The sequence below is a fragment of the Mastomys coucha genome, unplaced genomic scaffold (assembly GCF_008632895.1).
Source record: "Mastomys coucha isolate ucsf_1 unplaced genomic scaffold, UCSF_Mcou_1 pScaffold15, whole genome shotgun sequence".
Lineage (NCBI taxonomy): Eukaryota > Metazoa > Chordata > Mammalia > Rodentia > Muridae > Mastomys > Mastomys coucha.
In genome coordinates, this window is record NW_022196897.1 from 9,419,745 (window position 1) to 9,433,060 (window position 13,316).

Here is a 13,316-nt window from a genome sequence, read left to right on the forward strand (position 1 = left end):
ATATCTCTTACTTTATGGATTTTTTTATAAGGATAAATGGGAGGTGATAAATAACCATGATCTAACCATAGTGGTCGACATTCAGGATGCTCAAAAGCATTTCTGTCAATGTTATTTGAGAGTTTGTTCTCTCTCTATTTTGTTTCCTAGTCTGCCCACGTTTGTCCTCTTGAACTGGTGTCTGTTCCACCTTCCAGAATGGGAACAGACTTTGTGATCTTAGAGGTTTTGAAGTCACCCTGCCTATGAGTTGGTGATCCAGGGAATAAGGCTCCAGAATACGAATATCTCCCTACTTGCCCACTGCCTGAACTTACGCAGTGCTGTGTCCTCCTCCCAATCCATCTACCTTATTATTTATATTATTTCACTCTTTACTCTATTTAGAGATTTACTTATGTTAACAGTTGTTTGTTTCTCAAACAAATATAACTGCCAGTCATCCCCACAGCAGCTCATTGTATTAGAATATCTATAGTTTACAAATACTTCAGGGAACATTAGCCTTGTATCTTGTAAGAATTTTTGATTTCTGTTTTCTATTTTCCTATTTGTTTTCTCTTTCTGTGTAAAGATTATGTATTATTTACATAGGAACAAAACCCATAAGACTCTAAAATGAAGACACAGCATTCAGAATTTTAAATATAAAACTTTTAGAATTCAAATTTGACAAACTTTGATAGGAAACAAGACATTTAGTCTTTTAAAAGATATTTATTTATTTATTTTATACACATGTCTTGCTTCCATGTGTGCCTGATACCCATGGAGGTTAGAAGAGGGTTCCTGGAACTGCAGCTGTAGATGCTGTGATCTACCTATGAGTGCTAGGAATTGAACTCTGGAAGAGCAACGAGTTCTCCAAATGTCTGAGTTTTCTCTCTAGCCATGATATTTGATCATGTATGATTTTCAAGGTAAAGCCTGGCCGACATTGAAGAAGCTTGTGGCCCACTAATATCTCAAAGGAAGAGTCCCCAGGTCGTGGGACCAGTTGATGTCCTGTGTCTCTTCTAGTGATGCATTGAGAAGGAGCCAGCCTCTGGCATTATGGCATTGCTGCCAAGAGTCAATACTCTGATCCTAGCCCTAAGGCAGCAGCTAGGAGACACGCAAGGAGCTATCTATAAAGTTGACCTGTGTGGTCAAATATTTGGGGATCCCAAAAGATCTAGGGGTCAAAGAAGAGATGGTGGTTATTCCAGATCAGAGACCAAAAATGTAGCAACAGAGCCCAATACACCCTATATTTCATCTTGGATGGAGAAATGTAACTACAAATAGTATTATTGTGACACTGCACAAAGACAAATATAGTGGATATCTTCTTAATTTTGAATACTGTACCCTGCTTTATGTAAGAAGGGCCTCTCATCAGTTCACACAAACCAAAATGTTTATGTATGAAGACACTGAGTATCCAGCCTATACTTAATGTTTGCCCAAAGTATCATATGTACAATATCTTGAACTTCTATTAAGAGAATGTGAGCATATAAGGTTGTAAATAACTCATGACCTTAGGCAAAAAAAATATATAAAATTATTTTGTTCTCTCTTTTAACTTTTCCGTACAAGTTAAATTATCACACAGTTAAAGATTACAAAAATTTGAGGTTCAGAACAGTTCAGAGGATGGAAGTTTCTCAAGGATTTTTAGCAGTGATAGATTTATAAATTCTCTGTGATTGGAACAAATTTTCAAAGTCAACTAGTCAACTTACTGTGTATAAGGAGACATAATGTATGTTTGCCTGTGTGTGTGTGTGTGTGTGTGTGTGTGTGTGTGGTGTATGGTATATGTGGTTTATGTGCATATGTGTAGTATATGCATGGTATGTGTATGGTGTGTATGTGAGTGTGTGATTTATGTATATGTCCTGTGTAGTATATGTGGTATGTGTATAATGGAGTGTATGTATAGTATGTGCCTTATGTATATGTGGTGTGGTATATGAGTGATGTGTATTTGTATATGTATGTGTGCACACATACATGCTTGTACATGCAAATGTGGAAGACATGGTTTGACAAGGGTATCTCTCCTCCAGTGATGTCCACCTTATTTTTGTGAGACAAGGTCTCTTACTGAGCCCAGAATTTGGCGCTTTGAACAGTAAGTCCCTAGGTTCCCCATGTCTCACCCCAACCCTCAAGTTCATAACTGGAGTTATGAGCATATCCTACCATGCCTAACTTTTATGTGGTTTGAATATATGAACTTACATCTTTATGCTTACCCAGAGAGCACTTTAGCCATTGAACCATGCATCTCCCAAGACTCAAGAGGATGCAATTTTAAAACATTTCATTGTAAAAATGCTGCATGCTTATTGAGGAAACCTTGGAATGTATAGAAAATAAAAATTTTAAAAAGAATTTCTGAAGTTTATAGTTTGCCAAATTATTCCCTATTTCCAGTTTCTGTACTGTGTTTATTTCTATGGTCTTTCTGAAAACATGGTATTGTAAGAACTAAGTCAGCAGAAGAAAATAAAATAGACTCAGTTTGTCTCAAAACAGCAAAGACAGACTTTGGTCTAAGACGTTGGTACCTTCAAATCCTCAGTAACTGAGGGTCCAGGAAACTGTACTGTGGAGTCTGAGAACGGCTTTTATATTCCAGGGTGGGTAGAGGGAGTGGCTTTGATAGTTCCAGAATCTGCTTTGCAGGAGAAACTGTTTTTTTAAAACTGTAGAATAGAAGAAAAGTCAGATTGACTGTTTTTCCACTCTGGGCTTCAGGTTAAGCACTTAGTCAGATGGTCTGTAGATTGGGTGATGGGATGGCTATATGCTGGAATTCCAAGGGGGGAGGGGCAGGTTTCTTGAAACCCTGGGCCTATTTTATGGCCATGGTTTTGGGGTGGGAGATTTCCTTTAAGTATGACATCCAGTGTCAATGTCACCTTGAATAGGATGTGAATAACTACATTGAAGAAATGTGTTATGCACTGTTTATTAGTCTAGTGTTTATATGTTTATTAGTTGATGTCAATAATACATATATGAATATATATATTTATGTATACATGAAATGTGTACATATCTATGCATAAATTTCTAGCAGTTCCATGTTCTTCTGTTGTCAAGGTAACAAAATTAAAATTAGCAAATAGGTTGCACACTGCTCACACTGACAGTTTGCTTTGACAGCTTGTTTAGATGTAGATATTTTATATTCTTCAAATAGCCCTTCGAAAATCATTTTCTGTATTTTCTTCAAGGCTCTGTATTTGCCTTTTTTTTTTTTTTAGAACATATCCATTTTATTTGGAAGCTTCAGATCCCATCCTCAAGGGACTGTAAGCTTTAGCCCAGCACATTGTCATTCTGTACACGGAGGAACTGAGACCTACAAATCAAATATCACCAGCATGGTTTGCACATATTTGCCTACAAATGCTACAGTCATCTGAAATAACATATTCTTGATGCATTTTTATAGTTTTAGTAAACATCTACTGAGTGTCCAGTATGTATAAACATTACACACTGAGTGCTAAGTTAGAAGGATGCAAAAATCCTGGCATCCGTTCTCATAGAATGCAGAATACCAAATGACCATGAGCTTAAGTACCATCCAGCAGTCCAACGATGAACCTGTTGTTATTTGTTGGTGGCTGTATGACTTAAACAAATTGTGTATATTCCCTCATCCTAGATTGAAGACATAAGCACAAGTTGATAAATTTGGGATACTCTATGATACTCTTTGTGTCCTGCAGAAAGCTTTGAGTATGTAAAACATTTCCCTAGGTAGTTTTTAAACATTTAGTGTTCTTTGCTTTTATATTTTTTAAAGTTATGTTCCTTAGAGATATTTGTGATTTTTGTGTGCATATGAATATATCTTTTTAATAAAGCCATATTTGTTTTGCAGATTTGTGGGCTTCTTTGTGAGATGTCTATACAAATGTCTTCCACTATCTGCATTGCCTAGTTGCCTGCAGGTTTTTGTATAGGGTTGAGGCTCCATGAGATTTCCTCTTTCCATGTTAGCATATCCATTGGTGTTGTCGTTATTTAGGCACTTATGTTGATGTGATATTGTGGGTGCTTTGCTAACATTTCTAGGAGACTCAGTCTCTCAGCAAACTTCCTGTTCTTCTGCTGCCAACAGTCTTTTTTTTTTTTTTTTTGCCACACCTTCTGCTGATTGCTGTGCCTTTGATGCAGGAGCTCTCTTGCAGATATATTAGTTGGAGCTGGGTACCCCACATTCATTTGTTCTCCACTGTTTTATCAGTTGTGTTTTCCTGCAATGGTCTCAGTCCATCGCAAAAGATATGTTTCTTTGATGAGGAGTGAGACCCATACTTATCTCTAGGTATAAAAATAAATACTTAGAATGTAGTTGGTATTTATGCTGACTTAGCAAAGCAGTAGTTGTAGGTTTCCCAAGAACCATGATTTCACTAGACCCAGGTACGTGACTATGTTTTTACTCTCAAGAATAATCTCCCTTTAGTCAGAGCAGACCTTGAATCTAATTAGAGACCTGTTGGTTACCACCAAGTTACCACACTCACATGTCACTACTGCACTTTTAGGACTGTTATGCCATGATGTGATCATTGTGGTTCATAGGCATCACAGCTTGACAAGACCACTGGCTGCTTCCTTTCCTAGAAGCTTGAAGGGCACTTTCTGGTGCTATGAAAGCCAGCCCTCAGGGAGGAGACTTCCAGCTCAGATCCTTGGAGTACAGTTCTTAATCATATAGAAAGAAGCCTTAACAATCCCCCATATTCTCCTGCAACTATTGGGTCCTTACCACATGTTTCTATTGTGTGGCTATTGCAAAAAATCACAACACTATATGAAACTCTCACAGTGGGTGTTACTATCTTATCTGGATTCTTCTTTCAAGCAAACCAAGAAACAATAGTGCATCATACTGCAGCCTTAATATTTTCTGAATTCTGCCTTAAACCATACTCTATACTATATAAATGGATTTAAAGACAAGAACTACATAATTATTTCAACTCACACTGAAAAGATATTTTAAATTTTCAATATACCTTCATGGTGATCTGGAGAATTTAGGAGTAGATGGAATATAGCTCCAGTTTCTTGTTAAATATAGTTATTAAGTCTTAGCTATACAAACTCAATAAGAGAAAGACATAAATGGAATAAAAATAGGAAAATAAATAAAACTATCTCTCTTTATAGATAACATAATTCTTTACTTGAAAGACACTTCTTGAATCTCCTATAGAACCCTTGGACATAATAAACATAAAAAAGTAAGAGGTTCCAGAACCAATGTAAAAACAGTAACTGTCATTTATACCAACAGTATATTCTCAAGAGAAAGAGATTAGGAAAAAAAATCTCATGCAAAATAATTACAAAAATTAAGTATTTAGAAATATATCTAACTAAGAAAGTGAAAGAATCCTGTATTGGCTGGTTTTGTCTCAACTTGACACAAGCTAAAGTCATCAGAGAGAAGGAGTCTTAGTTGACAAAATGCCTCCACGAGATTCAGCTCTAAGTCATTTTCTCCATCAGTGATCAATGGAGGAGGGCCCAGTCCATTGTGAGTGGTGCCATCTCTGGGCTGGTAGTCCTGGATTCAGTAAGAAAGCAGGCTGAGCAAGCCATGAGAATCAGGCCAGTAGGCAGCAACTCTCTATGGCCTATGCATCAGGTCCTGCTTCCAGATCCCAGCTCTGCTTTACTTCCTTTCCTGTCTTTCCCCAATGATGGACCATGATCTGGAAGTGTAAGGTGAATAAACCCTTGCTCCCCAACTTGCTTTTTGGTCATTTGGTATTTCATTGTAACAATAGTAATCCTAACTAGGACAACTCCAATAGTGGAAAGTTCAAGATATTGACAAAGGAAATCACAGATGATAGTAGAAAACAGAAAGAAGTCCTCCATTCCTGAATTGACAGAATTAATATTGTGAAAATGATTATATTAGCAAGTTTAATTTTCAGGTTTAAAGCCATCTATACCTGTAGAAATTCTGGTGTCATATTTTACTAGTTTAGGAAAAACAATGTAAGAATTCATATGTAACCACAAAAGTTCACGAATGATCAAAGAAATCCCAAAAAGTAAGAAGAGTGCCGCTGCATCAAAACACCTGATCTCAAATTACATTTCAGGCTATAGGGATAAAAAAAAGCCATGTGTTATAAAATAAGCAGGAAGACCAATGGAGGAGAATAGAGAATCCAGAAATAAACAAAGCTATGCATACCTGGGTTTTGAAAATGGAGACAAAAACATGCATTGGAAAAAAATAGCCTGCTCAACAAATGGATTTCTGGATTTCTATCTGTGGGAAGGATTCTTGTCTTTTGCCTTGCATAAAATCTATTCTGATCAAAGACTTTAGAACCTGTGACACTGAACTTTTAGAAGAAAATATAAGATTTACGCTTTGAGATTCCAGGGCAGGAAAAAAATCCTTTGAACAGAGTACCAGTAGTCCAGGAACTGACCCCAAGTATCAATAGTTGGGACCACATAAAATAAAACATTTTTGTACAGCAATAAAGCCACTCTACAGAGCACATAGACAGCTTGGAAAATAGGAGAAAACCTTTACCAGCTACACTTCAGATAAAGGGCTAATATCCAGGATTAACAAAGAATTGTACAATTAAACATCAAGGGAATAAAAACTGTCCATCTACAAATGGGGAAATGGACTGAAGAAATGGTTTTCAAAGAGGAAAACATCAGTGGCCAATAGCTATTTTTAAAAGTGGTCAATATCTTTAGCCATCAGGAAAATGGAAATTAAAACTCCTTTGAGATATCACCTCACCACTGTCAGAAGGGCTATCATCAAGAAATCTGTTAAGAGATGTTGGAAAGGATATTTACTGTTGCAATTTGATGGTGCAAATTAATATAGTCATTACAGAAACCAGTTTGGAGATTTCTCAAAGAGTTAAAAATAGAGGTACCATATCACCCAGCTATTAGAACCCTATGTATCTCTACACCTCATATCCTACATAGGGATATTTACACCACTATTTGTATTGGTGCTGCATTCTCTACAGTGACAAATTGGAGTCATTCTAGTTGTTTATTGATAGATAAGTGAACATCTGTATGTACATATGAATGTATCCATGTATAAATTTTGTTATCCTTTTTATTCTGAAAAAATATATAAACTTGTCCTCAACTCTCAACACATATTTGCTTTGCTGAGATGGAAAAGGCTCTGTATGATTGGTTTATATACATTTATCTTTATTTCAAAATGTTTTAACCTTTAATAATATCTCTGAAAAACAAAATTTGATAAATTTTTTTTATTTTTTATTAGGTATTTTCTTTATTTACATTTCAAATTTTGGGAGGAGATACAGAGACAAAGTTTGATAATCTTTAGTTCACTTTGAGCCCTTTCACTGTTGGAAGAAATTTAAAGTTTTTCCAGAGTTGCGTTCTTCAACTCTGTTCTTGATTGTGTTCTACCCTGACTTTGCAATTCCACTTTGCTGTTATAAATTTTTTTCTTCCTTTTACCCTTGAATAATATATCTTGATTACCATTTCCCCTCCCTCTACTGCTCCCATTTCTTTCTCACCTGACCTTCCTTCTGGATCTACCCCTTTTCTGTCTCATTAGGAAACAAACAAGCTTCCAAGGGATAATAATATAATATGAAAATATAGGATATGATATATCAAAAACTAACACAACTAGGGCCAAATAAACAAAAGGAAAAGAAAAGACACGAGAAACAGATGTAGACATAGAGGCCCTCTCATTCACACACTCATGAATCCCATAAAAACATTAAATGACCTGTAGGGTTGCATCTACTGCTGTGCATGTGGCCTACTGTTGATTTTGTAGTTTATTTTACAAGTGAGAAACCCTTGGAAAAAAACTAAATTTTCATTTGAAAGTGCTTATCAATTACAAATACCTTCTTGGGTAATGGTGGGGACAGGAGCTCACTTCTTTCAGATGTAGGACTTCATCTGGTGCAGACCTGTGTAGACCTGGTACATGCTGACTTGGTCTCTGAGTTCACATGTGCTTTAATCCTCACAGAGCCTTGTTTCCTTGGTGTATTCCCCTTTGGCTCTTACATTCTTTCTACCTTCAGAATTCCTTGAGCCCTGAGGGGAGAGATTTGATGGAGACACCCAGTTTAGGAGTCAGTTTTCCATGTGGTCTTTCACTCTGGGCATATTGTCTGATGGCTGTGAGTTTCTATAGTTGTTCCCATCTCCTATAGGACAAATCCTCTGATGATGGCTGAGCAAATCACTGAGTTGCTTCCCTGGCCAGTGTCTTCAATTCTCTTACCTCTCTCTATCTCCCCTAAACTTCCAGAGGCTCCTTTGCTGATTCCAATTGCAACAATATCTTGCTTGCATTGAAGAGAACACAATTCAGAATCAAAGTCCATTTCATACCATTCTTAGTCCCATTGACTTTCAATATTTGCTTTATTCAACCAACTTCTACCGAAATAATATTCTCTTATTATATATTTAGTCTGTAATCCTTGGTAGCCAATTTTTTTATTGGCACTAGCTTGGAAACTGTCATTTGAAGGTAACTCAAGGTTAAAATCTTTAGCTATGAGAGCCTTTCCTAGGTGTGATGGTTTATATATGCTCGGCCCAGAGAATAGCACTATTTGGAAATGTAGCCTTGTTGGAGTAGGTGTGGCCTTGTTGAAGGAATTATGGCACTGTGGACAAGGGGTTTAAGATCCTTCTCCTATGCCGGGCGGTGGTGGCGCACACCTTTAATCCCAGCACTTGGGAGGCAGAGGCAGGTGGATTTCTGAGTTCAAGGCCAGCCTGGTCTACAGAGTGCGTTCCAGGACAGCCAGGGCTATACAGAGAAACCCTGTCTCAAAAACAAACAAACAAACAAACAAACAAACAAACCAAAAGATCCTTCTCCTAGCTGCCTGGAACTAGTCTTTTTCCCAAAGCCTTCAGATTAAGATATAGAACTCTCAGTTTCTCCTGCATCAGGCCTACCTGGATGCTGCCATGCTCCCACACTGATGATAATGGACTGAACCTCTGAACCTGTAAACCAGCTCCAATGATATGTTGTTTTTATAAGAGTTGCCTTAGTCATGGTTCTGTTCACAGCAATGAAACCCTAACTAAGGCACAAGGTCATCATATTTCAACAAATTCAGATGTTTTCCTGTAGATTCTAGTTTTCAGATGTGACACTCTAAAATGCCTCCCTTGTCAAGGGCTTTCACCTCTCTCTTCAAATTCTATATTCACTTCCAGAGCTTTCTGTAGTTATTCTCTAACAGTCTTATGTTTAGTTTGTTTTCAGTATGTATTGCTGTAGTCAACAATTGATACTCTTAGGTACAATTAGATACTCTTAGTTTGGGTTTCAGTGCAAACTCAAGCTTGATAAGTGAGACAGACAATTGTATAATTAATCAGAGTATCAATAGGAACCAAACAGCGCAGAGGTGTCTCATGGCGTGTCAGTGAGGATTACATGAGAGCATGTATAGTGAATCTAAAGCATGCTGCATTACTAAGTAAGTGCACACTGAACAACTGTTGTTTAAGGGCCAACTTACATAATTTAGAAGGGATAGACATGATAGATGAGATCCCTGCTGAATTAAGGAACGATGATAGCTTCTCTGTCATCTGGTTCAAGAAGTTCCCAAAACGATGAGTACATTTACTTGCTACATCAAACACATCTATGCTTCCACACTTTCTCTTGTAAATTCTTTAACAAGTATGTCTGGAGTATGGCACATGCTTAGGGGGGTGTCATCAGCCACAAGTGGAAGATGTTATCAAAGACTTAGCAGACTGGTTCCTACCCCTGGGGCATTTCATTTCTGGTGTTTGCTTTTTTTTTTTTTTCAATTACTCTGAATGACAATTTTAAAATTAAAGGAATCAGCAGAATTTTTAGTCCAAAGATTAAGTAACTAGCTCTTAGCAGGGAATTTGACAAAATGTTTATAATTAATACAAAAGAGAATGGCAAAGGTCTATCTCTCTTCTCTCTCACTTATCTTAGAGATACAAATGACACTGTGGTTTTATTTGGAACTTTCAGGAAGGGGTCCAGATCCCCGTTTTTCAGGAAGCATGAAGGATGTGTCAGAAGAAGCCCACGTCTGCCTGCCCTGCCGAGAAGGCTGCCTCTTCTGTGCTGATGACCGCCCATGCTTTGTCCAGGAAGATAAGTACCTGCGGCTCGCGATCATCTCCTTCCAAGCCCTGTGTATGCTGCTGGACTTTGTCAGCATGCTGGTTGTCTACCACTTTCGCAAAGCAAAGGTAAACTCAGGTATCCTGGTCTTGGCCTTTCCGTTTACTAAGAGCAATTAAGGAAACTGAATTTTCAATTCCCCATTGCTGTTCTAGTAAGCAGACTTTTCCCCCTATAATGTGATTGGATAAGAGTGTGAAAATCATATTCACTACTTTCCTTAGAAAAGAACAGTTATGATATTTTGAGTTTGTACTTCTTTTTTTGGATGAGGGTCAAATATTTTATTATTATTATTATTATTTATTTATTTATTTATTTATTTATTTATTTATTTTTGGTTTTTCCGAGACAGGGTTTCTCTGAGTAGCCCTGACAGTCCTGGAACTCATTCTGTAGACCAGGCTGGCCTCCAACTCAGAAATCCGCCTGCCTCTGCCTCCCAAATGCTGAGATTAAACGTGTGCGCCACCACCACCACCCGTATTATTATTATTATTTTTAGTTAATTAATTTTTTATTAAATTAATTTTTTACACTTCATATTCCACTCCCTGCCCCCCGTCCACCCTCTGACTGCTCCACGTGGATGTCCCCAGTCCCCCAGACCCCCACCCCACCTGACCTCTAAACTCCCTTGGGCCTCCAGTCTCTTGAGGCTTACGTGCATCATCTTTGAATGAACACAGACTCGAAAGTCCTCTACTCTATGTGTGTTGGGGGCCTCATATCAGTTGGTGTATGCTGTCTGTTTGGTGGTCCAGTGTTTGAGAGATCTCAGGGGTTCAGATTAATTGAGACTGCTGGTCCTCCTATAGGATCAGCTTCTTTCAGTCTTTCCTAATTCAACAACAGGGATCATTGGTTGGGTGCAAATATCTGCATCTGATTATTTCAGCTGTTTGTTGGGTCTTTCGGAGGTCAGTCATGCTAGGTCCCTTTTTGTGAGCACTCCATATCCTCAGTAATAGTGTCAGGCCTTGGGACCTACCCTTGAGCTGGATCCCACCTTGGGCCTGTCACTGGACCTTCTTTCCTCAGTCTCCTCTCCATTTCCATTCCTGTAATTCTTTCAGACAAGAACAATTATGTGTCAGAGATGTGACTGTGGGATGGCAATCCCATCACTCACTTGATGCTCCATCTTCCTGCTGGAGGTGGGCTCTATAAGTTCCCTCTCCCTACTGTTGGACATTTCATCTAAGATCCCTCCCTTTGATTCCTGAGATTCTCTTATCTCCCAGGTCTCTGGTGCATTCTGGAGGGTCCCCCCAACCTCTTATTTCCGGAGGTTACCTGTTTCTATTCTTTCTGCTGCCCTCAGGGTTTCAATCCTTTTCCTCACCAGATCAGGTTCCTCTCTCTCCCCCATTGCCCCACCCCCATCCACTTTCCCTATCAGGTCTCTCCCTCCCTCCCCACATGTGATTGCTTTCTTCTTTCTCCCAAGTGGGACTGAGGTGTCCTCACTTGGGCACTTTAGTTTGTTGACCGTATTGAGTTTGTGGACTGGATCTGTGTTATTTATTTATTTATTTATTTATTTATTTATTTATTTATTGGCTAATATCCACTTATTAGTGAGTACATACTATGCATTTCCTTTTGGGTCTAAGTTACCTGACTCAGGATGACATTTTCTAGATAACCATCCATTTGCCTGCAAAACTCAGGATGTCCTCATTCTTAATAGTTGAGTAGTGTTAATAGCTGTAATGTGTAAATGAACCACATTTTCTGTATTCCTTCTTCTGTTATAGGACATCAAGGTTGTTTCCAGCTTCTGGCTGTCACAAATAATGCCACTATGAACCCAGAGGAACATGTGCCCCTGTGGCGTGGTGGGGCATCTTTTGTGTATATTCCCAAGAGTGTTATAGCTGGGTCTTTAGGTAGATCTATTTCTAATTTTCTGAGGAACCTCCAGATTGATCTCCAGAGTGGTTGTACTGGTTTGCAATCTCACTGGCAATGGAGGAGTGTTCCTCTTTCTCCATATCCTCTCCAACATGTGTTATCACCTGAGGTTTTGATCTTAGCCATACTGATTGGTATAAAGTGAAATCTCAGGGTTGCTTTGATTTGCATTTCTCTGATCACTAAGGACTTTGAACATTTCTTTTGTTTTTTTAATTGTAGATATTTTCTTTATTTGCATGCGAATTTCTCCATTCCCAATTTCCCCTCCAAAAAACAAAAAAACAAACAAAAACAAACCCCTGTTGCCTCCCCCCTCCCCATGCCTGCCACCCCGCCCTCTCCCACTTTCTGGCCCTGGCATTCCCCTACACTGGAGCACAGAACCTTCATAGGGCCGAGGTCCTCTCCTCCTATTGATGATTGATTTTGCAATCCTCTACCATACACATGCTGCTTGCACAATCAGATCCCTCTATGTGCAGTCCTTGGTTGGTGGTTGAGACCCTGGGAGCTCCGAGGGTACTAGTTAGTTCATGTTGTTGTTTGTCCTAACGGGCTGCAAACCCCTCAGCTCCATTGGTCTTTTCTCTAAGGTGCTTCTCAGCCATTTGAGATTCTTCAGTTGTGAATTCTCAGTCTAGTTCTATATACCATTTTTTTGATTGGGTTGTTTGATTTTTGGTGACTAACATCTTGAGTTCTTTATATATTTTGGATATTAGTCCTCTATCAGATGTAGGGTTAGTGAAGATTTTTTTTCCCAATCTGTAGGTTGCTGATTTGTCTTATTGACTATATCCTTTGCCTTACAGAAGCTTTCCAGTTTTATGAGGTCCTATTTATCAATTCTTGATCTTAGAGTATGAGCCATTGGAGTTCTGTTTAGGAAATCACACCCTGTGCCAATGAGTTCAATGCGCTTCCCCACTTTCTTTTCTATTAGATTCAGTATACCTGGATCATAAATGTTGAGGTCCTTGATCCACTTGAATTTGAGCTTTGTACAAGGTGACAGATATTGGTCTATTTTTATTCTTCTACATACAGACAGCCAGTTAGACTAGCACCATTTATTGAAGATGCTTTCTTTTTTTCCATTGTATATTTTTGATGTCTTTGCCAAAGATCAAGTGACCATAAGTGTCATATATATATATATATATATATATAT

The 13,316-nt window shown here is 38.3% G+C and overlaps 1 protein-coding gene across 2 annotated transcripts in view; it reads left to right on the top strand.

The window, feature by feature from the left end:
- Gpr158 (G protein-coupled receptor 158) overlaps positions 1-13,316 on the top strand; it is a 427,233-nt gene that overhangs the window by 226,627 nt on the left and 187,290 nt on the right. For both annotated transcript variants that reach the window (XM_031369157.1, XM_031369159.1), the window contains exon 4: positions 10,070-10,293. In XM_031369157.1, coding sequence (XP_031225017.1) covers positions 10,070-10,293 — 224 coding nt within the window. The remainder of the gene's footprint in view (positions 1-10,069; positions 10,294-13,316) is intronic.